At 42.6% G+C, this 27295-nt stretch overlaps 2 protein-coding genes across 8 annotated transcripts in view; one reads left to right on the forward strand and one right to left on the reverse strand.

The window, feature by feature from the left end:
* The window catches only part of LOC105939472 (brain-specific angiogenesis inhibitor 1-associated protein 2), a 60738-nt gene extending 59618 nt beyond the window's left edge, over positions 1-1120 (forward strand). For all 5 annotated transcript variants that reach the window (XM_036142294.1, XM_036142293.1, XM_012881657.3 and 2 more), the window contains one exon: positions 106-1120. In XM_036142294.1, the coding sequence (XP_035998187.1) occupies positions 106-238 (133 nt within the window). In that variant the 3' untranslated portion in view covers positions 239-1120. The remainder of the gene's footprint in view (positions 1-105) is intronic.
* Positions 1121-10802: 9682 nt separating this feature from the next.
* aatkb (apoptosis-associated tyrosine kinase b) overlaps positions 10803-27295 on the reverse strand; it is a 66871-nt gene continuing 50378 nt past the window's right edge. For 2 of the 3 annotated variants that reach the window (XM_012881617.3, XM_012881618.3), the window contains 11 exons: positions 21515-21594; positions 20964-21082; positions 19894-19981; positions 18424-18557; positions 18036-18120; positions 17246-17367; positions 16982-17131; positions 13273-16753; positions 12342-12471; positions 12037-12243; positions 10803-11410 (listed from right to left, as the gene is read on the reverse strand). In XM_012881617.3, coding sequence (XP_012737071.2) covers positions 11382-11410; positions 12037-12243; positions 12342-12471; positions 13273-16753; positions 16982-17131; positions 17246-17367; positions 18036-18120; positions 18424-18557; positions 19894-19981; positions 20964-21082; positions 21515-21594 — 4625 coding nt within the window. In that variant the 3' untranslated portion in view covers positions 10803-11381. The other variant, XM_012881619.3, reaches the window with a different exon arrangement.

The raw sequence follows: 27295 nt of genomic DNA on the forward strand, positions 1-27295 counted from the left end.
CTCCAGCTCTTTTGTTAACGTTTGGGAAGTTGTACGTTATTTTAGGCAACTGAAGTTTGTTCCTTATTTTTTTTTTTTTTCTTTCTCACCCCCCTCCAACGACAGGAGAGTCCCGCCCAGCAATCCGACTGTGGAGGCGCCACCTAAACCCCCGCTTCCTGATGAGGCTGAGGAGCAGCTTGATGAAGCTCACTATGACTCCTTGGAGAAAACCTCGACCGCCACAGAGAGCCCCTGAGTGCTCCCTCAGACAGAAGCAGACGCACATTTTACTAGATTCTTCTCAACGAACCGATCAGTAACACGTTACATTAGCAGAGAAGCGAGGATGTGATGTAAACGACCACTACATACACATTGATGTTTAGGAGGGAAGCACCAGACGAGCTTCTGGATTCCTGTTTAGAAGCCTGTGTGCAGATGCTTTGGGTATAAAGTGGACACCAGGAATGTTTGGCACTTGCACTCAGAGATTTCTAACTGAGCCGCGTTGTTTGAAGACGTGCCCAATCATTTATGATAAAAAAAGAATGGGCTTTAATGCCGTTTACAGGTTGTTTTGCCTTGTAGTCTCACCTGTCATTACCTGCCTTCATCCAGGGCAATGGCACCATCTGTCGTTGGTGCTGCAACGGTGCAACTTTTCTGAAGTACAATTATACAATTAAAGGTTATACTGAAACCCAACAGATAATTTAAGCAAACTGATGCGACCGTGTGTTTAACACAGTGAAATTGTGCTGCGTAAAAAAAGAGCTGCTCCTTGCTGCTGGTCCTCCTTCAGTTAAAGGTGTCCTCACACAAAATGTCATGTTTACAGATTTGTGGCCAAAGATTTGACCTTAAGAACTATAATTAGTAATGCTCAAACGTTTTCCTTCCAGCCTTTCTGCCCTGAGACATCATTTATTATTTGAATTTGAAACCAGATGTTTACATCCATTGATAACCCCCCCCCCCCACCCCCTACTGTCTGATGGTTACACTAAACCTGAAAAGTGTAGTATAATGGAAAGTTCGAGTATCCTGAAGTATTTCCATTTGCTGAATGGCAGAATATAATATAGAAGATAAACAGTGTTTATATGCAATTTCGTTTTTAACCTGTAGGACATAAGTGGAAGGTTTCTTCCACAAGCTTCTCACCATGGCTTGCTGAAATTTTGGCCCATTTCTCCCAACGGAACTGCTGTAACCGAGTCAGGTTTGTAGGCTACCTCTCTCTGCCTACAGTTGTTATTGTCACTGAAAAATATACTTTAATAATCCCAGAGTGAAATGATTGTTTCAGTACAACCGCCATAACATACATCACAAACATTTCAGGGGGAGACGATTTACTGAGGCCATGCTGCCAAGGACACCGCCTTACACAGTGCCCACAGGGCGCTCCCATTGACTCTGTGGAAAGATAGGGGCCACAATAGGAAGGGAGAGAGGAAAACGCATATTTCACACTTTATCCTAATAACTTGGTTATTGGTAAATATCTTTAAATGCTTCAATAGTTTTGCCATCTATTTGTAAAGTGCACCAGTTCCTCAAGCAGCAAAGCACTCCTTTCACCCCAGAACTTTAGTTAGGCTGGTACTCTCACTGCAAGCCTCCCCTCCCCTCAACTTCCTCAGAGTATAATTATGGTTATTATAGCCAAATGATGCTCTTGGTAGACTACATTTTCGTTCCAGGACACCACAAGACACATTTTCCAACACGAAGGTGTTTATCCCTGATTATATTTGCAAACTGTATCCAGGCTTTTTAGGTTGCTTTTGAAGTAATGACATCTCCAGCCTTTCAGCCCAAGTCATCATAGAACTAGTTTCACGTTTGCACAATAAAACTAACCAGCTTCAGCCGGTATCTTCACAAGTTATTTTGCTTTTGTAATGGGTTTGTTAGGCGGTTCCACCAAAATTATCTCTGCCACACAGAACCTTCTGGAGTCGTGGAGGTGTACAGTTAGGACTTTATCATCCCATATAAATATCTGGTTAGAGCACATAGGCGATGTCACTGTGTGAAGAAAGGCGCTCCTTTTTAAACAGTATTATAATCATTTAAAACAAAGAAAATGATGTGAAAATGGAATCTAATAATCCTTTAGCTTCTTTTAGTAGCACAGTGCTCTTATGATTGCTAACTGTAAGCCTGATACACGGTGTGTGCTTCGCTGAGCAGTGATGTCTATCTAGTGTCAGTCTTCAAGGGTCCTGTGTGTTCAAGGTGTTTCTCTACTTAACACACGTTAATCAAACGGGTCATTATCAGGCTTCTGCACTTCACACACACACTGCAGATGTATTTTTGCCGTTTGACTCAGCTGTGCTGAAGCACGGATGTGTCAAAACGATTCAGAACGCTGCCCCCCAATGGGCCAGAAATGGATACATCTGCTCTAGAGAACACTGACACTTAACTCTGAGACTCTGAAAAAAGGTTGGCAAACTCCAGCCTGTTCCACAACAGTTTAAAAGTTCAAAAGAATAAAACAGGGCATCTTTGTGGTAAGAGTGCTTCCCCATGTGAAGAGGTTTGTGCTCCAGTAGCTTCTTTACATTTGCAACCAGATATTAGCTTTCCTGTCATAAGTTCCTGCTAAAGTCAGCTCCAGGCTTATGGTTCAGCTCTAAGTATATTCTGTAATAATTAGTCCTGCAGCTGAATAAGATTGGAAAAATCAAATTAAATGATTTTACTTCAGTGTATTTACACAATATATTTTTGTCTGATTAACAATATTTAATATAAACGAATTTGTATATTTGAGTCTTAGAAAACTTCTCAAAATTGAAACCGGCTCTTGATTATACCACTTTGTAATGTTTTCATTTCTCAACACTTCTCAAAACATTTGAATATTGTGAATTGATGCAATATTTTGTCATTTCAGAAAGTGAAGTATTTCATAAATTCATTACACACAGAGTGGAATATGTCGAGCCTTTATTGTACTTTAGATGATTATGGCTTACAGGTAATGAAAAAAACAAAACCCAGTGTCTCTGAAAATTTGAATCTTACATAAGAATTGTAAAGGAATGTAAAAACTATGCTTTTTTTTCCTATGCACTCAATTCTTAGTAGGGCCTCCTTTTGCATGAATTGCTGCATAAATACAACGTGGCATGGGAGTGATCAGCCTGTGGTTCTGCTCAGGTGTGATGAAAGCCCAGATTGGTTTGATAGTGGCCTTCAGATGAACTGCATTGTTGGGTCTGGTGTCTCTACACAACACTCCAGAGATTTTCTATGGGTTTCGGGTCAGACCAGTTCTCAGACCAATCGAGAACAGGAACACTACGGTCATTAGATCAGCTTTTGGTACCTTTTGGCAGGGTCGGCGGGTGCCAAGTCCTTCTGGAAAATTAAATCAGCATCTCCATCCAGCTTGTCAGCATAAGAAAGCTTGGAGCGATCTAAAATTGGTAGATGGCGCTGTCGCCTATAGACTTTAGAAACCGCAGTGAACAGACACCAGTAGACGACATCACTGACTGTGGAAACTTCACATTGGACTTCAAGCAGTGCAGATTCATTTGTAGCCCCTGTGTAGGATTCGTCTGTGTGTGGCGGCTGCTGAGGCACTGACTCCAGCCCCAGTCCACTCCTACTGAAGCTCCTCCAAATTCTTGAATAGATTTTGCTTGACACTTCCAATCAGCTTCCTATGAATATGCTTGGGTACAGCACGCCACACAACCACCTTGTTTAGCGATGACATTTTGTGGCTTTCTGTCCCTGTGACCGTCTACTGGACGTCTGTCCAATCGAGACAGATTGTGGTCGTGTAGCCTTCTGACCTAGACTGAGAGACCGGTTAGAGGATTGGGAAAACTTTGCAGGTGTTTTGAGTTGACTAGGTGACACCAGGAATTTTCTAATTTCTTTTTATTTATTTTTTTAACAATATTCTAATTTTCTAAGATGTAATTTTAATGGTTGTGGCTTACAGATAACAAAAAACCCAAAGTCTCAAGGGACAAAGGCTTAAAATGTTTCACTGTGTGTTTAACGAATTGATATACAAGTTTTCTGAAATAAGAAAGGAAAACCATTAAACATTTTTAGGATGTTCTAATTTTATATTATTTACATGCGAAGCCTTTCTGCTACTTAGGATAGAAAACCGTGAAAAGTTTCAGGGCTTATTTTGGTCCATCTTTCCAGCAGACATATCTCTAGGTATAAGGAGGTCTTTGAACCATTTCTCTACTGGGGCCAGGTCAGGGGCCTTTCTTGGCCGTAGCCTGGAGCGAGCTTTATTCCCTGGTTTATCGTTGTCATACTAATGATGTGTAAGGGTCTCTTGAAAAGATGTGGTCTCGAAAGCAGGATATGCTGCTCTAAAAATATCCGCTGGATTTTTATGCATTAATACTGCCATCAGAGAAATGGAAAGAGCTTTACCGAGGGAACCGATTCAACCCGTAAGGTTACAGAACCGTAATGCAGAAATGGACAGCATGCTCTGGACGAGGTTACCACCGCTCTCCTTTTCTTCACAGTAAAATGTGTGAATGTAACTTTTGCTGTGAGAAACCTTTGTCAAGGTTTAAGATACAATCTGTTGCCCATGTGGTTCTTCCAGGTGCTGTTAGGGAGGAAGCCTAACCTGGTCATCTGACATTCCTTCAGATTTCCTTTAATCAAGTTGACAAAACGTATTATGTGTCCATATTGTCTGAAAGGAAAAAGGTTTGACATTTTTACCCCACATAAACATATTTCATACTTCTTCGGTTTTCCACATTACAAATCTGTGGCACATTGCTGAGTGAGTTTTATTTAAAGAAGCAGTAAGGTCTGGGAGGAAAACTTTCAGGAGAAATTAAATGTAAACCCTACACAATAGACATAAATCATTTTTGTACTTTTAATTTTGAGTTTGCTGTGGTCTGTGTTGCTGAGACGCGAGCAGTCAAAGTTTTACTGAAAGGTAAAACACATTTACTCGGTCTTAATGTCAACTGCTGAGGCTCTTGTTTCGTTAGTTATGCATGCTGTAAAGCATATTTGTTTCTTTTGCACCTGCTCTAGGCTCAGTTTAAATGATCAAAGAGAACTAGAATATTGTATTATTTTAATTGGTTTCGCATTGAGGGCCTGATCTTCAAAAGCTTAACACATTAAAACACACGCAAACTAATTGGCGTGTGCAAAGCTGATCTTACCAGGTGTAAAGTCAATGGAACAGTAGGTGCAAACATGTTTTTTGCGTGTTGGCCTTCTTGAATATGCAGATCATATGCTGATGACCAATAGAACATATAAATGTAAATACCACCCGCAAAGCGACTTATAAAACCTGAACCTGACTGCTGCTGCTTTTGTTGCGTCTGTATTTAGCACATTTGAAAGTCTGGTGCAAACTTGCACACAAAAACTTCTGCATCATTGTGGCCAGAAAACAGGCTCTGGTTATTACGAGGCTTCCTTTGAGTTGGTGGAGGTAAATCCAGCTGTTTAGACATGAATTTTGCTGTCAGTCTGACCGTACAGCTCCTTCCCAGACTAAGCTCTGCCAGAGGGGGCGTCAGCCTTTCCAAGTTTTAGAGTTGATATTTAATCCTTTTTAAAAAAAGAAAAAGAAAAAAAAAGATAAAAACAACAGTTACATTTATTCATTATCAATGTTATTTTGAGAAATTATTAGCATTATTACCTCCAACTCCATTGCTTGGACCTTCATCTTTCTTTACAGTCACTCTCAAGCAATTAGCTCATTTAAATTAGACAGACTGAGTTGGTTTTGCGCATCTTATCCATTGCGGACATGGATGACTTGCAACACACCCACTTAAGGCACACATAATTTTTCTTGCCCACGCAGATCACTGCTTCTTTTCTGGAGTCTTTAAAGAACCGGTCCTTAGTCTTCAAGAAGTGAAATTTTGGATTCATGTTTCTTTTTTTTTTTTCTTTTTTTGTCCTTGAGCACTAATGTGCCTATAAAAATGTATATTATGTTGTCCCACATTGAACCCTGTGTCGTTTTTCTGTATCTTACTCTTTTTATTTATATTCGAAGATGTGACCTGTAGCAGTTGTAGAGAGTAATTTAATGTGACGTGCCAAATGGTGTCCGTAAACATTTTTATTGCACAAATAACTTCAAACCTGACCATTTAAAAAAAGACCTATATTTCCAGCTCACCGGCCTATTACATTTTCACATCCTAAACAAAAGGCTTTTTTTGATCGGCTGGGCAAAATCAGTAAATGACGAGAATCTTGACGTATTGTTTACAAAAAATGAACCACAGGACTGCTATAAGGCATCACAGTGTATATGTGCCAGTGTTGTTTTCCGCAGTTAAAGGCGCTGTACATGTGCAGCCCTCACCAAGGGTGGTGTGGCTTGTTGAAATGCTGGTTGTGAATCCTCTGATATAACACTTCTCTGCAGCTTGTTACTGGAATGGAAAATGTGGACTATTTTAAAATTAATTGCTAGAAAAGCTAACTGAACCAGACTACATGGAAAAAAAATAAAATCAGCCACTAAAATTTTTGTCCTAAATCATGCATTCATAAAAAAGGAGTAAATAAACCAAACCAATAAAACCCAGGTGAAAACCTTCATATACAGTAGATCAATAAATGCAATTAATATTAAAGCTGCCTTCCAAATAGATTAGTGAAAAATTCGCACTTTTAAAATTTCTGTGACTCCGCATTATACTGAAATTATCTCTTAAAATATTTAAACAAAATATGGGAGAGACTCTTGTTAGTTTATCAAACTTGAAGTTTTGGTTATTATTTTAGAAAACTCAGATGCTGTCAGTTGTTTACTTTTTTTTGTAATCATGCAGATAAATTATATTTTAACTCAATAAATATGAGACCTTGTAGAAGAGAGCATACACATGACTGTTAAAGCATCAGTGTTAACATGATGGTTACTTCAGAATAAAAAGCATTTCATATGTGTGGATTAATGCCAATGTCTGTTTTGTGATTTTAATATATAAGAATAAATCTAATCTACCCAGTTTGTGGTGTTTGTCTTCTTGTTACCATGACAAAACAATATTACCAAAGTATGTAACAATAGGTATTCCTGGTGTTTTTTTTTTTTTTTTTTACAAATCCTTTTCAACAGAACATCCTGTGTGAATTCAGCGAACTTAAAGGAAAGACAGCTTGTACTTTACCAGACTTCATCTGCATATTTTACCATCATCATTTATTTTACCAATAAGTTCTAAGCTAAAAATGCAGAAGTGGTGTGTTAAAACCTGCCCCATGATCCAGCAGCTTGTAGGACCACCTTCAACAATGATAGCTTTTATTTTTATGTGGACATCACCATCATGTCCGGCGTTGCTTGAATTCATTGAGGTTTTCAGACTTTTCTCCACTGGGTTTCATCAAGTGTGCTGGTCTGCTGTGTGTGCTTCTCTCCAAGCGTGGTGCTGTGCATGATGGTCAAAAATCTCTAGTCTTATCTGTCTGAAGCACATTGTTCCAGGGGTTTTCTGGTTCCAGTGAAATTTTACCTTAATCTTGTTCTTAACAAAGAACAAGATTTTAATTTAACCCATTTCAACCTAGCCATGGTATCAAGCTTTCGAGTTGTCATGTAATGATCTTTGACATCCTCATTTAAAGCTCTAGTTTGAGCATTTTTGTGTGTGTTTTATTGTTCGTACTCTCTTTAAAACTCCAGGTAATCACAGGATAATTTTTTACTCAAATGATATAAAAAAAAAAGCCAAGGAAAGCTTCAAGCTGTGTAAACCCCGAGTTTATTTATATCTAATAGAAAGTACAGAAAGTAATGATTGGAACAAGTCAGAGTGTGGGGGCACATGTTACAGACGGCATCCCAGTCCTTCGGCACATTTCTACATCCGCTTCAGGCCAAAGCGGCTGTCTTGTTCTGCTCCTCTGTCTTTGTTTTGGGGTAAAAAAACAACAGCAGTTGTACTTGACCCTGAAACACAACACGTCTTTGGCAACAGTAAACATAGAGATATTCCTTTTATTTCTTCCATTCCCTGCCTCACAGGTTAATCAATACTCCAAAGTATTTTTCTCTCAATACAAAAATATTACAGACAGCCATCGAGATGTTTTCTATGCTAAACTGTTACAGAATATTAAAGCCTTGGAAGGCAAACGTATAGAAGACACTACATGTTGGTTTAGGAGCAGAAACCTGCGTTTTCATGGCTCTGAGAACTCCCCAGTGTCTTTTTTTAGTTTTATTTTTTAGGTTCCACACAAAAATCACAGCATTGTCCCACTTTGAGATCGGCCCTCGGCCCGTCAGCTTAGCCAACAAAATCAGACTACGCTGTTATCAGCCCAACCCAGAAACAATATGGCTCTGGTTGTGAATATGAAGTTTAAACAGTTCAGCTAATCCCAGAGTCATAAAACAAATCTGTAGCCAATAAACTGCAGGTTACAGTAACGGTAGAGTCAAGGACTGACAAACCATTGACAGACGACAAACACTGGATGCTTAAAAACGAACCCGGTAACTGTGAAGTCTGGACTTTTAGGTCACAGCAGGAACATCTGGATCTCTCTCTGCTGTGCTTCAGCTCTGCGTCCGAACCACCCTTTATTGCGGAAGTCCAACCCGGTTAGGCTCTTCCTGATTGTTTCATTTTACTCACAATGGACCAGCTGACCAGCACTGGACTATTAGGTGTGAAAACAACCTAGGGAACCAGGAGGACAGAAGTCCACCATGGAGTTTAGTTCTAAAAATAAAATCAAAAAGGATTTATAAAGCTCCTCAAAGGCAGGAAAATCTTGATGTTTCAGGGGCACTGAATTCAGACATTTCTCGTAGCATCTGGACCAGGGCTCTGCGACCTTTGCCATCCAGAAGATGTTTTTTACCCTCAGTCCGGCTTAATAAAACCAGTTTAGAGCCAAAAATGTTACATGACCTTTTGAGAAAATACATTGTTTGATAACTATCTAATATAGGGAATTTATAATTTTTAAGGAATTACATTTTATTTCTATTTATATGATTTTAAAATGCATAAACACATTTATTTTTTTCAAAAAGAAAATAGAATGTTGATATTTGTGGAAAATCAAGTTGAAAAAAGCATTATTTCCAATCTAATGACAAGAAAACAATATCTCACAGGCACTTTTAATGTCATGTGTAGGAAATTGGAGACAATTCAATTAAACAACTAAAAATTGCATTGGTGTGTGTGTGTATATATATATATATATATATATATATATATATATATATATATATATATATATATATATATATATATATATATATATATATATATATAATTGGTACTATATCCTATATCAGTGGGTGACAGTGGTGCAGGACCTAGGGGTTTATCCTGTGTTGCCGGTTCAAATCTCTGCTCCAACTTTCTCAGTTGTTGTGTCCTTGGGCAAGATAAATCACCCACTTTGCCCGCTGTCGGTGGTCGGAGAACCCAGTGGTGCCGATTGTCTGGCAACCTTGCTTCTGCCGGTCTGCCCCAGGGCAGCTGTGGCTACCATGAAGCTGACCACCACCAGGATGTGAGTGAATGGGTGACTGACCGACTGTAGTGGAAAAACACTTTGGGGTCTTCAGGACTTAATATAACCCTCCCCAAGTACAGGACATTTAACATATTGTTTCATTTTTAGCCAAAGTTATGAAGAGCCATTGTGTGATAATGGGCAAAGTTTGCGACTTTGATACCAGGGACCCGGGTTTAAATCCTGATTGCATTAGGAAGGGCATCCGGCTTCAGAACCGCCATTTCTAAAAACGACTTACTGTAACAGCCCCTGAATAAGAGTGCAGCCGAATGGACTCACCCACTTTAAGAGCCACTTGTTGCAGACCCCTGAAGCAGCCAGTGGGGGCGAATAAATGACGATCTAGTCAAGAGTCTTCAGAAAACTCTAAGATTATGAAAACATGGGTTTCCTCTGTGTTTTGTTAATGTTTCTGTAGGTTAACATGGGAAATGTATTCATCTTGGACCATTATCAAACTTGTTGACAGCTTGCATGTTTAACCAACTGTGGGACAGTAATGGTGTTTCTGGGCTCATTAAATTAATGTGGTGCTACTGAAGTCTGTCTGGAAATCCTTCGTCCTGCGGTCGCACCTAGATGTTCTGTCCTTAGAAGCTGTGAGCAGAATCGGTGACAAAGTGGGGGTAGAACAAAGCCAGAGCTGCACTACTGCAGGGTGTGCATGAAGGTGTGACGATCAGTACCTGTGAAAACGTCTTCAATCACAACAACCGAAGTCCAGTCACTTTTGTTTACCCTTTTTTTGTCAGTACCTGTGGATGTTGTAGACCAGAGAACGTTGGAGCTTTCCATCTGCTCTGAACTTACAAGACCTTTTGCATCAATGTGATGAAGTACCTTTATGTGTTTAGATTAACCAAAAACAAACCCATCCTGTAGTTGAATCATTGCTCAACCAAATGCAGAAAATGAGCAAACGTTCACCGTCTGATGTAGGATATAACCAGCGTCGCTCTTTTCCTTTTGGTCTGAATCATTCTTCCAGCAGTTTCTAGGAGCGTTGGTAAAGACGAGGCCTGCGTGAGTTAAAGCTGTGAGACTTCCAGTTGTTGCCTGTGGTGGACTCTGTTTGCTGGCGAGGATTTCATGTGTGTGTTAAACGGATGCAACTATAAAGTCTCAAACAGTTTGGTGATTCAGATGTGACAGACAGTTCAGTCTATAACCGGACAGCGTCTGACGCTCCCATCACTTCCTTTCACACCACATTGTCCGTTCTCTCTGCACGAACCCAATACGAACATTATATTACTTGTGATACCTCAAGCATTTCTGATATTTATTAGTACAAGTAAAACATTTGCTAAAAAGTAGAAAGGCTGAAGCTGCTCAGTCTTGTTCAAAGTGCTCGTCCTTTGTTGAAAAGCCATGAAGTGGATGTGTTTTACTAAGCAACAATCTGGCAGCAGGTTTTTTTTTTTTTTTTTTTTTTTTTCTGTCCTGTATCTTTAAGTTGAGACTGGCTCCACATCGTTATGAATGATTCCAGTTCTGGATGAAAAGAATGAAAAAGGTGGAAAATGTGTCCTTTTTTTTCCCCTCCGTCATGTCTGTGATCCAAAAATACGCAGGGCCAAACTCTGCGCTCTTTCATAAGTCCGTCTTTCATTCTGCCTTCTCAAAATGTAATATTTTTTATCATTGTCTTTTCAGTATTCTAAACTACTCGGGCCATTGTTACATATCGGTGGGAGGGCTTTGTTTTCAAAGTGTCCGCAGGCGGTAAGAGGCACTGTCTCGTGTTTGGAAAACCTGACATTACAATGATAATGATTAAAAAAACCAGGAGTCATGCTAAAATAGGACAAGCTGCTGTCACAGAGGCAGTGAATATCCACAGCTGTTTATTCTTTATCTCCGTCTTCACTGCTTCCTAGAAAGAAAGACAGAAAGCAGAAAACGATGAATGCACGACTGAATTTTACCACCAGTTTTGTGTTTTGTTTTTGTTTGTTTTTTTGCTCAAAATGTCCAGACTAAAAGCTGCTGCCTAAATCCCTAGGTTTTAGTGTGCTGCTCCCAAAGTTCAGAGCTGCTTCAGTACTTCTGAACGGGGATGTGGGAAATGTACAAGAACAGTGAGACAGCGGTGAGGTGTGTGGTAGGGCTGAAAGATCGAGAGATGGGTTGATGAAATTTGTTTAGTTCAGAATTGCCTAATTTCGTTAATAAACACTTAGTATTGGTAATTTAGAGTGAAATTGCTAAAGTCTGTATGTTTTTGTTTATTCCTGATGGAGCTTTATTTTACTAGGAATAATACCACTAAGATTTACAATCTCTTTTAAGAGGAAATCCTTATTTTTTTCTATTTCTTTAATTGACCTCTTTAAACTTTCTTTCTCCCTTCAACGTGTTGGCGGCTTTTATTGTGTAATGCGAGCATTGTTTGGCTAAATAAACTGGACTTAGCTTTATTTGTGTTTCTTTGAATATTCAGTCGTAACAATCCTCATAATGAGGAAAAGGGAGTTGTTTGCAGGTGGCGATGCGACCCACCTCCTGCAGAGTCCATGTCGGAGTCAGAAATGTGAGTGATGGAGAACCGGGACACGCTGGCTGGGGAGACGGTGAAGCGGGACAGCTGGACGGCCGGCTTGGACTCCGGAGCTTTGGTGACGGAGGGAGGCGGCGGAGAGTCAGCTGCTGTCGAGGATGTCGGCAGAGGCAGGAGGGGAAAGTCGTCCTCCCACTCGAAGCCTGCGCCTGGGAGGAGACGGTGAGGAAAAGTTTTTAGGCTTCAGAAAACTTTCTTTTTTTTTTTAAAGAAAAACAAACACGAGCGGAAAGATGAAAACACTCACTCTCCTCTGAAACGTTCCCATCGGAAGAATCATCTGAGACGTTAGGCCTTTCCTGGGATTTCCTTCCAGAGCTTGAACCCTCGGAGGCTAACGGGAAGCCATGCTCAACCAGCTCTTTAGTAGGACTCTCCTGGTGATGTAAAGTTAGTGAATAGTCAATTAAGACCACGATAACTGATCCAGAACTAGCAGAAAAATATCAAAGGAAGCAGTCTGAATGCAGAACATCTGACATGTTGTGCTGTGAAAAAAATATTCACCCTTTTCCAGATGTCTTCTAATTTTGGTTGTCTCAGATCATCGCATGAATTTTAAAGTTTTATAAAGATAAGCTGAGCAAATACAAAAAGCAGTTTTCAAATAATTATTTCACTCATTAAGGCAATAAAGCTAGCCAAACCAACCTGGACCTATGTGAAAAATTAAACGCCCACCGAACTTAATAACTATCAGTGCCACCAGTAGCAGGAGCAACAGACATGAAGAGTATTTGTAACTGGAGTCTTTAGCATCGACACTGAGGACCCCACCACCTTTACAAAAACATTTAATTCAGCCACATCGGAGGGTTTTCAAGTATGAACAGCATGTTTAAGGTCGTACTATAGTCTATGAATTGCATTTGAATCCAGACTTTGACTAGGGCACTCCTAAACTTCATATTGTTTCTTCTATTATGATTCACTCTTTAATATGAATTATTTCTGGCTGTTCAGAGCAGGAAGGCTGTAAAAATACTTTGAAGTCCACTTAATGTAACAAATCTGAACCTGCTGCTAAAATTAGCATTTTAGGACCTGTTAGAAAGTATCAGGATTTTAGCATTAGCTAAACTTCTTAAATGCCTTTAGTTTAGGTCAAAGGTTTCTTAAACTGAAAATCGACCACACGACTCTTAAATAATTTGAATGTTCGCCCTGTCACCCCTCACCTGATCGAACAGATAGACGGTAACATCGTCAAAGAAAGAAACGGTCTTCTTCCTGTGTTCCTGCTCCAGATTCTCTGCAGGCATGGTTGGGACCTTGAGGAGGCTTCGCAGTTTGTGAGCCTCGCTGTTGTCGCTCACCACTATGGGCACGGGGTGGCACTCTTCCTCACTTTCCTCCTCCTCCTGCACGCTGTAGCTTCGCAGCTCCTCGTCCGACTCGTCGCTGTCGTCGGTATCGGCATCCTCCTCGCCGTCGGCCTCCGCGCCGTCGGCGGGAGATGATCGGCCCTCTGCGGGAAGTGGAGGTGTTTGGGTAGACGGAGAGACCGGAGAGGAAGAGGAGAACCGCCTGCTGTTGGCAGTGTGCTGCAGCGCCACCTCATCTTTGGGTAAGACATGCGGGATTTCACCAAATGCTCCTAGCGGCCTTTTGTGAATCGTTTTCATCTGAGCGTCCTCCATCTCGCATGCCTCAACAGAATCTTTTCGGTTCTTCATTCCTCTCCCGTCCTCCAAGCTAGATGGACAGTCTCCGTTGAGGGCACCTAGAGCTTCCTCCATGGCCCCCACCACCTCAGCTGCCCAGTCCCCTAAGGCTGAACTCTCTTCATGGGTTGGCCAGTCATCCAGCATCCCCTCTGCTACGAAGATGGAATCCGTAGGTCCTTCATCCTGGCATTGCTCCTCTATCAAGCATGTGTCTGAAGGTGGAGACTCTGATTGGTCTTTTGGATCATGGTCCACTTCAAGCTTTAAGTCTTTGCTCACCACGACATCTTTGAGCTGTTCTTCGTCTTCACTTTTCCTTTTCTCTGCCTTTTTCCCTTCCGCGTGCTGTTTCCCTTCCTCATTGTGACCATCTGTTGCTTTCTGCTGGTGTTCTTGGCTCTCCTCATCTCGACTTTGCTTTTCATTCTCGTAATCTGAAAAGTAGGCCGAGTCCCTGTATGGAGTCTGTTCACTCAGTGGTAAAAGAATGTGGTCGTCTGTCTGCGAGCTTTCCAGAATCAAATCCTGACCCAACGATGCTTGAACCTCTGAGGGGGGTGCTTTATCCTCTTCCTCGTGGTTGTCCTCAGCTTCCTCTGGACTGGCATCCAGGGTAATCTTTCCTTGTGGCTGTGATCGGGTTTCATGGGATTCCTTGGGGACAAACTCGGGGCTCTCGTTATTCTCAGTATCATAGCCGCTGTCCATTGCTTTAGGTGAGCTGGAAGGGTAGGAGGACGCGGGGCTGAGACCTTCACAAGATCCAGCGGCAGATGGAAGATCCATCGAGTCCATGGAGTCTGGAGTTCCTACCTGCTTCTGCAAAGATTTAAAAGCAGGAGATACGCTCAGCTCGCTGCGCTCATCGGCGAAGATGCCTGAGGTGATGTCCGTGATGTCGTCTGTCATGTCATCATCTTCGTCGCTGCAGTCGAGGATGTCAGCCAGGCTGACGGTGGAGCCACCCTGATCCAGACCGCTGTCAGCTGTGTGGCTTAGCTCGGACTGTGGATCTGTGATGGGGACCATCACGTGTCTGTTGTCAGGAGGAGGTGGGGTGTTTTTAGTCATCGTCAGAGTTACCTCTTCTTTTTTAGGCTCTGGGGGGTTCTTCATGATCAGATTTTCTTTGATTACTTCCTCTCGCTCCTCTTTGACTAGTGTTTCTTCAGCTGTAAGATTTACATACTGCCCTTTACAGTCGGCGGATTTTATCAAGGCCTGTTTGGAAACAATGGGACCCCCTGGAGCCGGTGATAGATTAATCATCTCCTCGCTGCTGAGAACATCATTGGCCTTATCTGTGATGTAGTTGTGACAGTAGTTGTTGTTTCTCACCAACAAACCAGTGAGTGGGTCAACAAAGTGGGTGTGGCAGCACTCTCCAGATGCTGGCACCTGAGTATCCGCTTCGTGGCACAGGTAGATGTAGGCATTGCAGTTGTCTGAGGGCACCATGCTGTGATGTTTGCTCAGACTAAGGCAGGCACTGTTATCTTTGGCCTGGTGTGGCTCTAGATAGTCGATGGGTTTGGGCAGAGAGTGAAAAGCCAGGCTGTGCTGATCCGGCCAGGTGTCTTCAATGTCCGTACTTGGCATCGTGTAGTTAAAGTCGGTGTAGGAGTCCTGCCTGCAGCTGTGGCTCGCCCGCCTGTGGTGGCCTGCACTGCTGTGCCGGTGTTTCGAAGGCCATGTGTTGCAAGTGTGTCTCTCAATAAATATGTCCTCCTCTTCGTCCTCTGTATCGCTGTCTCTGTGTCCAATGAAGAGCGCCCCTCCGGTGTTCATGTCGATACTGACAGAGTGGCTATTGTGCCTCGTGTGGCTGGGCATGGTCTTCCTTAGAGAGCCCATCATGTCGTAGTAGCCTCCTGTCACATTCTTCCCTAAGAGAGAGGTCTGACCCGTGTCCAGGTATGACTCTCTGTAAGCCTCTTCAGGGGGACTGTTTAGAGATGGGGATATACCCAGAGGGTTCTCCAGTTCTCCTAAAGCCTGACGAAGGCTTCTGGACCCCCAGCTTTCTTGATGATGCTCACTGGAGTGCTCACTTCCAATTAGATATGGGTCTATTTCTAAAGGAGGTGAGTGCTCATAGTAGTAGCCCCCGTCTCTATCTTTATAGGAGACATAATGACTTGATTCCCAGGGTCGAAGGGGGCTGCTCTCTGACACTTGACCTAAAAGAGGCTCCATTGTCAAGGAGATGGCTGGACTCGAGTCATTGGAGTCATACGGATCGGACTTATGGATGTCTGCAGACCAGTAGGGACCCATGGTTTTGGTCTGTGATGGGCAGGCCATGCATTCGCCGGAGTCCGCGCTGCCTGTCAGGAAGCTGCCACTGCTGCCTTGATAGTCTGGGCTGTAGGAGCAGATGTTGTAATCTGGATCTATGTTACAGTCCACAGGCTCCTCGATGCGGATGTAATATTCACTGCTTACTGAGGGGCTGTGGGCACTGAGGACGGGGAGCACACTGGGAGGATGCAAGTGTTTTGGTTGATAGTAAGAAGGAGAAACTCCATGGCTCAGGCTCTCCATGGGGCATCCTCCAACAATGCCCCCTGGTGGGTAAAACACGTCTGGGCAATGATGGCTGGCCTGAGCACAGGTACTCGAGGACTCCTGGTCTATGTAGGATGGGTCCGCTCTGGCTTGGTCCCACTTGTACTCAAAGTTCAGGCCGTGGCTGGTCTCTGTGACTGTCAGAACGTCATCTCCAGACTCTGAATGGTAGCCATCACCAGATGAAAACCGCTCTAGCAGAGGGAAAGAAGAGGAGTTGGATGACGGCGGCTCTCTGGATTTCGTCGAGGCGGTGTGGTGGCTGTTGAATCCAGCATTGGGACGCAGGGAGTTCCAGCGCCTCTCAAAGTCCTCTTCAGCTTCGCTGGCCCCTTTTGCGCACAGATAGCTGAGCAATAGGTGCACTTCCTCCGCATTGGGTCTCTGGTTGGGTTTGAGCCAGCAGAATTGCATCACTTCATACCTGAGGAGCCCAAAAGGGAAAAGAGAAGGTGTTTACAGACTTTAAAGTTAACCATTAAAACTGAAGTTGGAATAGCAGGACTAAAAACAAGCACCGGTAGGATTTATGTGATAATCTGTGCAGGAAACTAGAATCTTCTAATCCTGGAAGGAGTTTTACTGAGCTGCTCTTGGCTCTGTGTTTTGCTGCATTTGTCTTCCTCCCCCATGGGTATGCCTGTATACTCACCAGCGCTCAGCCAGGGGGACTTTGAGGAGCGGCTTGGGCAATCGCAGTTGCTGCTCTCTCACAGCGTACGTCAGGACCTGTCTGTCCGAGTAGTGTCCGTAGGGCTGGCTTCCCAGCTCAAACAGCTCCCAGATGGTCACACCAAGAGACCTGGGAGGGCGAGACGGCGTGGACCTTTAGGCAACCATTGCTCACAATCTAACACAACACCCACACTTTCATTTCATGATATAATATTAGAAGTGTGAGTGCTATTGATCCTACCAGATGTTGCTCTGCTGGGTCTGGTCGGCTATCAGCAGGTTTCCGTGAACCTCGTCCACCAGTTCGGGAGCAATCCAGCGCAGCGGCACGTACGCCTGGTCCGAGGTCACGTAGAAATCGTCCTGGTCAATTAGGAGTGAAGGAAAATAATTAAAATCCACTCAGTTTTCTTCGTTATATTTGTCTGATTCTGAACAAATCAGCTGAGTTTTTTTTACTACAAAGAGTGGCTGGCTAGTTGTTATTTCCCTGCAGGTTCCCTAACTGAACACCCTTTCACTCTGTTCCTGTGTATTTTCATCTTCATGTTCTTGTTGTCTTTTTACCTGTTTGCCTTCTCCTTCTGCATTAAATAGCAATGCTTTTTTTGTTTTTCTCCACCACTGTGTTTACATTGTTTTGGGTGTTGTTTTTTTTCTTATAATTCCCAATAGGATTTTCACCATGTAAAAATGGATGAAAAACAATTTAAACTCATTAAAGCCGGAATGGCAGCAATTTCAGCTCAGGCTTTCCCGTTGAATGGAGCTCTGCTTATGAGAGTGAGCAGTGTGTCTTTAGTAATTTTAGTCTGCTGACGTGTAAAGCATGGATTTAAGAACCTAGTAATATTATTGGCTGGTGTCTGAAGCAAATGCAGTATGTGCTGGTGTGAATAGAACCACTCGGAATGGGCATGAAATCCAATCTTTCTATGATATTATGAGTTTATTGAATGAAAACTATATAAGTCAAATACCAACATTCATGCACAAATTGTGCTGTTTGTTTGGATTTCCCAGAAATCTACCTTATACTTTGCGTGTGCCAGACCGTAATCTCCGATCTTCACTGAGATGTCAGCAGTCAGTAGGCAGTTCCTCAGAGCCAGGTCGCTGATGACAGACACGGATAAACAGCTGTTACACTTTCTTTTTTTCTAAAAATGTTTCATCGCTGAACGGTGATGGGATAATACGCCTTTTCTCTTTGTTTTACCTGCTGTGCCTCAGATAGATAGGGCTGATCTGGAGAGGAACGGTCACTGCCTGCAACAAAATCACTGATGCTGGAGTCGATACGCAGCACTCAGGCAGCACCAGGATATTGTTTCAGGAAGCAACCGGAATCACGGTTGATGCAGCAGCTGGATTTCCTATTATTCATGCAAACGATAATGTTTCATCAACAGCAGCTACCTGTGAGTGAAGTTGTGTTTGTGCAGGTGCAGCAGTCCTGATGCAATGTCACAGGCCATCCTCTGCAGGATCAGGGGCTCAGGAGCGATCGCCTCGTTGGACCTGCAGCTTCGGAGGTAACCCTTCACATCACCCTGGACACAGCAGAGGAAAATCAACCATCAACAAATTACAAGCTTTGACCACCTGAGGGCAGTGTTTGGCAGGGAACTGCTCTTTATGGCCCTCAGTTCCTGTCCACCTATAGAGGTTTGCATGAAAGAACAGCTGATCCTTGGATGTAAGCCTAGATCTGTGGAAAAATACAGCTTTTAAAAGTTTAAAAAAGTATTTTGTTCATTTGTCGTCATCCAGTTTGAGAAAATATTTCGAATCATATAATTTCACTATATTGCTAGATTTTGGTCTAGCAAAATGGGAACAGTATTTGGGTCAGTTGTTCTTTGGAAATACTTGCTGTAATTAGTAAATTTTAATAACTGAATTCAAAGCAGATTTTAATGCACCAAAGTCTTCATTCGAGTAATTAAATGTCATAGGGTAGTTGTGGTCCTATTTACTACCATGAAATTAAAGAGAATGTCAAAAGTGTGTTTATTAAAAGATGAATCCTTTGTGTTGTAACATTTAACTTTTCTGTAATAATGCATATTTTGCATTTTTAGTTGTTTTTTTGTAAAATATGCATGAATGTTTGTGTATAAACAACATTTATAGTATTTACAACGCTGCAAAAAATGGCGCAAAAGTAAACTATTACCTATTAAGTCTGAGTTTGTTGGGAACAGCTAGTGGGAGGAAGGACCTGCGATACCGATTATTTAGTTTACAGCAGAGGTTAAAAAAATTACAATTACAAGAATCAAATTGACCTACAGAAGTGCTCACAAAATATTGAGAAAATGTCTAATCAGTTAACTTTGTAAAATTATTCATTGCTACTTAAAATGGTTTGGCTGATTGATTAAAATGATTTATTGTCTCAGAACAAAGAAGAATGTTAATTTATTGGCCTGTGTCCCAGGTAGCCTGCAAGCCTGATTAGATGGGAGAAAAATTAAGTCTTCCAGGCTAAAAATGTCAGAAAACCTTGTTTTGGATAAATTTTGTGGTTTCTCATTTCTTTACTTGACAATAACATATATGGTTAAATTATCTGTCAGACGTGGCTGAGAATTACATTAGCTTGACTTCATAATTTCTAGTATTCCTTAGCTGCCAGCCTCAGCGGAACAAGAGGGTTTTTTGGCTTTGAGTATTGTGGTATTAATTTACAACTAATATAAAAGTATAAAAGATCTGGTGGTCAAATGTTTATACCGTGTTACAGTGAATTCATCAGTAACTCTGCATTGAGAAGGGGAGGACATGGACTGTTTTTAAATGTCAAAACAGCCCGGATTGGTGTTGCAGTGACTAAAAGTAGTGTGATTGGAGCGATCTGGAGTAATTACATAGATGGAGACTCACCAGAGGACAGAACTCCATGACCAGCAGGTAGGGAGTGACCTCTATGCACTGGGCCAGGCACTGCAGCAGAGCTGGGTGCTGGAGTTTGCTGGAGAGCAGAAAGGAGGAAGAGCAGAAAGGCTTAAAGCTTGTTTCATTTTGACAGAATTAACAGAGAGAATCCATCTGCCTGGGTGTTATTCTGGACAGGTACATGCTTCATTTATTGCTCCTAAGGTCTAAACACAGATCTTCCAGCCTGGGTTTCGTGAAGCTGGGAGAACAATGTCTGCAGGAACAACCTACTCAATCATTTCAAAACTCTAGGAAAGGGATTTGTAGCAAACCAACAGAATGTTTACTCCGACTGCAGTCATTTTTTCAAATTGTTCAGCATTTTCACTTACAGATGCATTGGTTCTTTTCCGGCTTTATCTGTATTTTAGGAACAAGTTGTAGGCAACATTTCTGTCATAGAGCCTTGGTGACCATCCTGCTCATCGTATGTGTTTGCCACAGTTGGTTTAAACTCTAACTTTTACTCTGATTGTAAATCTGGACAGGTTGCTTTCATCCATCTGTTGACATTTCTTGGTTAATGGACTGAATTTATATAAATCGCTTTACCCTATATCCAGTCATACACCGATGCACACCCACAACCCTCCGATTGCAAGATGACCACTCTACCCACTGAGCCACAGTCGCCCTATATGTGTGTACATGAAAACTCTTTTCCTGACCATTCCCATCTTAAAGAGTGGTTAAAAAACATGGGTCCCTGTGTCTCGTCACATTTATACCCCAGGGAAAATGATGAGGAGAAATTAGTGTCGCCAGAGATAATGTTGAAAAGAATCTTAGAGAGTTCTTGTACTCAAATTAAAGGCTGGATTTTTCTAAATCTCCCTGTTGGAAATTATTCTAAATTTAACATTGATTCAAATTTTCTTGGCATCTCTGCTAGGAGTGCCAGTAAATTGTCTGTGTCTACGCATTGATCAGATTCTGGTCCGACGTGAAAACATGCTGGAGAAGCAAACAGAGACTAGAGGGGATGTGGAGGTGGGGTGCGTGTGCTCAAAGTGTACCGGTAAGGTTGTGCTTCTTCCAGGAAATGCATCTGGTCTTGCACGCTGGCGCTGGCTTTGAGCTCCTTCACCACCACCTGGGTGGTTTTCAGGCCCGTGTTCACCTCCCCCAGCAGAACCTGGAACAACGCAGGCAGACAAAATGCATACAGGGGGAACAACACGCACACGCAGACAGACACCAGTAAACCCATCCACGCAAAGACATGAAGCAGACGTACAGATGGACATACCCAGTAAAGGTACACAGGGATGGAAAGGGCGGATGTGTTTGCATGAGAGAGCAGGGCGAGTCAGAGACAGACAAAAGACAGAGAGAAGGGTAGAAGGGAAAGAAATTATCTGGTTGCAGAAACACAGGGCTTGCCTACGGGCAGGGGCGGCTTGAAAGCAGTTTGGCAGCGTAACATTTGCACTCAGAGCTGCGAGCGTCACCCCTGGATCAAAGCAGTGGCAATTTATCTCACGTTATAGGCAACACGTCAAATCGGCTGCAAATGTGATCCTTGGTGCATCTGAAAACACAACCAAAGCGCTACAGGTGGTCATACCTTGCCGAACCATCCATGTCCGATCTCCTTCAGGTAGAGCAGACTGTGGCGGCTCAGTTCAGAGGACTTCAGCAGCTGAGCTGAAAGAGAAGGGGGAGAAAAAAAAACATCCTGATTCAGCTGTTCAGCGTCCTTTAACAGATTTCCTGCAAACTGCATCATGCAAAAGTAAAATTGATGATTTTCCAGGTTGATGTGGTGCTGAAATACAGGATTGCTCATATGACTCCATCTGGCTGAACATTGTGTGCATTCATTTAAATGCATTGGGGGGTCATAATCATAAAAGCTAAAACGCCAAACAAGTCTGAATTTATGCTGCATTGTCACACAGCGCAGCGCAACATGAATGCTAATCACGCTGATGGATTCCATTGCACAGACGAGCTGAACCCTTGCAATCTGAGGTATTTAAAACCGCAGCAGAACACAATGGGCAATGACAACAATAGTTCCTCAACAAAAGTAATTTTCAAGTAACAACGCATTTCTGTTGGTCAGATATGAAAAATAAGGGTTGAAGTTAATGGACAAAAGCTGCAAAAATGTGAAGAAAAACCTCTCAGGGAGCGGTTGAAAGCTAATTAAAGAGAACGACGATAGCTCGAGGCTACTTGTGTACGTTGTTAAAAGCAGGACAACAGAACGCACCACGTCTGAGCTGTACGGTATCCGATCTCAAATCGATTGCTATCAGCCATCTCTGAAGTGAATTATCCCAACATGCCAGTCGATGCCACGTAAACACAACATTCTCTGTTGTGTTTGTTCTCCACTAAGCTTTCTTCAGCACCGCGCTGCCTGATAGTCGTCCGGTTATCCGACACAATGCCGTCAGGAGCCCCCGGTGACCTGCATCCATCCTGGCTGCAGAAAGCGTCCCGCTGTCCCATCCTGCCCCAACTCAGCCAAGCACACCGACTGCCAGATCCCCTTCCTTGTCACGCCTTTCGTTTCCATCCGCATCACCCTCGATGACACTTCGATTCTGGTAGTAAAAGCTACCAACAAGCGGAGCTTTGTGGAGCCATCGTGCCCCCACGGCAGACTGCCGCACAGTCCAGTCCCTGTGTTGGAGGCCTTATTGGACCCCCACGTCCCCTTCTCCAGATTGGTCATTCCTTACACCCATTTACACCCCGGCCCAACAGCAGAATAGTCGCCATTGTCTGGCTGCGTGGGACAGCATGGTACCAGTTAGGACCAGTTAGAAAGCAAACACTGGGACTATTATCTCCCAGCCCCATGACAAAGGAATAAACAGCGCCAGGAGGAGGGTTCCACCTACACCAACATGCTTTCCTCAAATATTCATAAATCTAGCAGAACAATGGGGGAAACATGAGGCGTTCTCTACCAGACTGTTCCTGCTCCAAACCTGTGGTGGTATTTTATAAAAAACTACTTATACCTCTGTTGCAGCAGACCTTCCTGCCATACTTCGTTTCTCACAATGCAATACAGTCTCTCTACTGGGGATGACGTCGTTGGCGTCGTTATTAACCTCGCTCCCATGATCGAGTCATCAATTTGAGGATCAGGCAGGGTTGTGTAAGACGATTCTACCCAAGAACTAGTTGGAAGTTCAGCTTGTACAGTTTGAACGGGGATTAACCGTTTGTTCACATTTTCCCCGACTGTAAAATCAACGGGTTCCCTTCTTTTCCTCACTTTGTCACAACATAAAAAGGCTGACGGATGTTGACACACACCAGGTAGGGTATGTTGATGTGTAATATTTACAGTCGGCTCTCTGTGCAAAGCTAAATCCTACTATCCTTCAATTCATAAGGCTCCAGTTCATTGATGCTAATTTCCACGCCTGTTCTGCACCCATTTCCATTTCACTCTGTCCTTTTTCCATTTTGTAACTCTGTAAACACATCATTTTCCATCCAAACTAGCTTATTTTTCTTTGGTATTTTAAAAACCTGTGGAGATAAATAATAGTAAAACCCATATTTTAATTGTCCATCGTTTTCTAAAGACTTTGTGTTGCAATTGGTTCACATTTTTTGGTTCTGCTTGCCATTTTGCCGATTAATTTTGATGAAATATGACAAGTTCTGGTCACTTCTCAAACCCAAACAACTATAAGCAACCTCTGGCTGATTTATATGATTTAAGGGACTTAAATAACAATAGGTTTTGCATTACACAATGATTAAATGTGAGAAGACTACTCTGGGGCCTTTGTTGTCAAAGCTGTTATGAGCATCTCCTTGGTGGGTGCCAATTAAAGTACTGATGGTATTAATTGTCCTGTGGTGGATCACTCCATTGGGACCTGAGAAGGTTGGGTAAAAAATAACCAAAACTACAAAAGTACCCAATGACCAGCACCTATTATCATTAAAGCTGTTCTCATTTTACTCGTATTGCTGTCTTTGTTGCCTGAAACCTATAAACTGAGATTATTACTGAAAACTAGGTGCATCCAAAATCCAGTTTGGATTGTTAGGTTAGGTTAAAGCAGTGGTTCTCAAATGGTTTCTGTTGCGCCCCCCCCCCCCCACACACTTTTATCGTTTTCTGTTTTAATGTATTAAAGCTGTTGTTCTGAAGATTTACCCAGAATCCTGCAGTCAACTTTAATATCAAGCCATTTATATTAAAGACAATCTTCAGTTTTGTACTTTTTTAAAGGGGATTATTAATATTATATTCATCATACTACTGACTGCAGGTACAGACCAAACAGCAGGGGGTGCTGTTGTCACATTTAGAATGACTTAGAAGGCCTAAAGCCTCAAACCGGATGAATCCTGCCCTCCATGGGAATCATGGTCACTTTCTTCTAGATCTAACAAATATTCATAGTAAAACTCAGATCTTTTGCATCACCACAGTTACGCCTTGTGTTCGTGCTACGTTCAGCTCAAGTTACCCAGGTAAAAAACGGTCCTAGTTTTGGTTTTTAGATCCTTTATTTATACAGATTAGTCCCTTGAGACTCAGTGTCTCATTCACAAGAGAGACCTGTTTAAACACATTACTTCAATATCTTTACAAAACATCAAATCCCTCTTGAACATACAGATTTGATTGATTTCATTCACAGAACTGGCCTCCAGCCTCGCCAGTGACTGCTAAGTGCATTCCACATGTTCAAAAAGCACAGCAGCATCAATATGTAGAAATGGTGAGATGGCAAAATTATCCTGTAGGCTGGGTTGTGTGTGTGACATCATAAAAACTGCAAACCACACGGAAATATTTAACACAAAGACATTTACTGGGGGTTCGTTAACCCATAATACATATCGAAGGTCCACTGTGTAGTTTTAAATAACTCTGGGACAGAAATCCGCTCGCCAATTTGTGGACATGCAGACTCCACCACTTCTTCTTGCATCTGATAGCCAATGTCTACAGTGTACCAGGCCTTTTTGTCCCTATATAAATAATTAATAGACTCAGCCCCCACTGCAGAAAATATTCGGGCAAAACAGCAGGTGTGTCAAACAAAAAAAGAAAAAAAAGAAGAAGTCGATATAAAAAGTCAAACCTGACTGCAAAATTCTCTTTATAAAAAGTCTTTATGCGCTGACTCCAACTCCATTGGACTGCACTGTCTGAATATCTCCAGGCAGATTGCTGCTGAGTACCAACACAGAGAACCTCTCTGTCACATAATGGCTGCAGAAGCTGAGATGTTTGTAACTAAATGCATTTAAACCACTCAGAGCCAAATGGGATTCCCAGCATTCCCACTCAGGTCCAGCACATCCCCGTGCTCCAACCTTGAATGATCATTTAAAGGCACAGTTAACCCCTCTCTTCAGACAACCGACTTATAGGCTGATCAATTTAAACATTTGGAAAGCTCTAAGCATGTATCGTCTCCCTGCGTGTATCAGGAACATTAGGAACTTGTTTTTGTGCTTGTATGGATCTGTGCTCTCATGTCTCCACTGAATGGGTGTTCGTTTCATTACATTTGAACAGCAGCCTGCAGCACTCGACAGCTGCATCAGGGCGGGTCCTTTAAGCCGAGCCTCCATCTGAGCCAAGCTCCTGCAGCACTGATGGCTTATTAAGACCTCCACCTACTGAACACTGTCTGAGAGCAGACCGTTAACGCAGAGCAGCAAAAACACTTTCAGGGCTCATGAAAAATCTGAGATCCAAGTCTGCATCGCTTGAATGTTGCTATCGCGTGTGTCTCAGTTGCTTTCAGTCTCACATTTAGCGCTATTACCCTTCGTTTTTCTTCCTTTCTTATTTTATTCACAGTTTTAACATTTAAAAGTAGAACAGTACTTTGTAAAAGTATACCGCGCTCCACCAATCTTTCTCACATTTTGTCACATTACTTCAAGCTTTTATAAAAAAAAAAAAAAAGTGGGATTGCATGTGACAGACCAACACAAAGTAGGAGGAAAAAAGAAGCAGGTAAAAGGTCCCCAGCAAACCTGAAGGAGCTTCAGAGATCCACAGCTCAGTTGGGAGAATCCCATCTACCCTGCAACTATTAGTTCTGTAGATCCAAGAATATCCACATGTGAGAAAGGCCGAATCATTCTCACGCAAGGACCTCAAGCTGAGAATCCATGGAAAGACTTGGAAATGGAAATCAATAGGTGTTCTCCGCCCAATTTTATTAAGTTTGAGCTGTGTCTTGAAACAGCGTGAGCAAACATTTCAGACTAGAAATGCAAAGCTGGGACACAAGCAAAAGACTTGCAGCTGCAACTGCAACAAAATGTTGTCCTGAGTATCAAATCCGTTTTTCAGGCTTCTCACGCATTAAAAATGGGAAAACCATGCATCGTTTTCCTCCCACTGCACAGTTTTGCATCGCAGTGTGTGTTGGTCTGTCACACAGAACTCTCTAAATCATACTGAGGTTTGTGGCTGCTGCAAGACAACACGTTAAAAGGTTCAGTGGGTAAAAATGCCTTTGGCAAGTATTCATAATCCTGTAAGGAAAACATAAACTGCATTTTTGTGCAGATAAACCAGAACACTGAACAGCACAGAAAAAGCACACAACATTGTGTCAGACGGACATGAGGTTCCCGAAAATTGTTTAAAACCTAAAACGGAAAGCGGCACCGCACATCTGATCTAGTTACGCTATATAAAAAAAACACACACACACACACAACTAAAATCAATTTCTGAAAATGATGTCAGAGGGTGAGGTTGTCCCGAAGGTGCAGTAATAAATCTCCCACTGCTGCGGCTGCTTCAGCATATGGTTTCTATCATTTGTGGAGGACAAAGCATGTGTTCAGCAGTCAGTCTGCTTGACAAAATGTTTTCTCGTCCTGGGGATCTTGTGCAGAAACATTTGTTTTTCCAACTTTCCTGTGAAACCTCTTCATTCGGCATGACAAAATGATCAATTCTCGCGGGAGGGACCTGATTTCAGAAAGATGCTGAAGACGTCACGTTCTTAACGCCACGGATCGGCTGAGAAATGAGGAAGAGAATGTATTCTTTCAGGATTCTTTTTGCTTGCATGAGTTCGGCTCCATGAGGTTTATCAGGCTGGATCAACCCCGTAATGCACAACAACTCACATTGTTCCTCAGTGGCAGGAGGACTGAGGGAGCACTACTCTCACTGGGGTTTTGTGCTCCCACATGCCACACATACCAGCAAACAGCAGCGTAGGCCGGCTGCCTGGACCTTATTATGCAACTTGCAGATGTTTGTGGGAGAAAGTTAAAGAGTTCATTCTGCAGTTGCCTGCAGCGGTGGATTCTGGGATAGGTGGAGGCCCAACTGACCAGCATCAGGGTGGAGCTCACTCCAGGGAAACACGGTTCTCCT

Source organism: Fundulus heteroclitus, chromosome 10 (genome assembly GCF_011125445.2).
Source record: "Fundulus heteroclitus isolate FHET01 chromosome 10, MU-UCD_Fhet_4.1, whole genome shotgun sequence".
NCBI classification, from domain to species: domain Eukaryota; kingdom Metazoa; phylum Chordata; class Actinopteri; order Cyprinodontiformes; family Fundulidae; genus Fundulus; species Fundulus heteroclitus.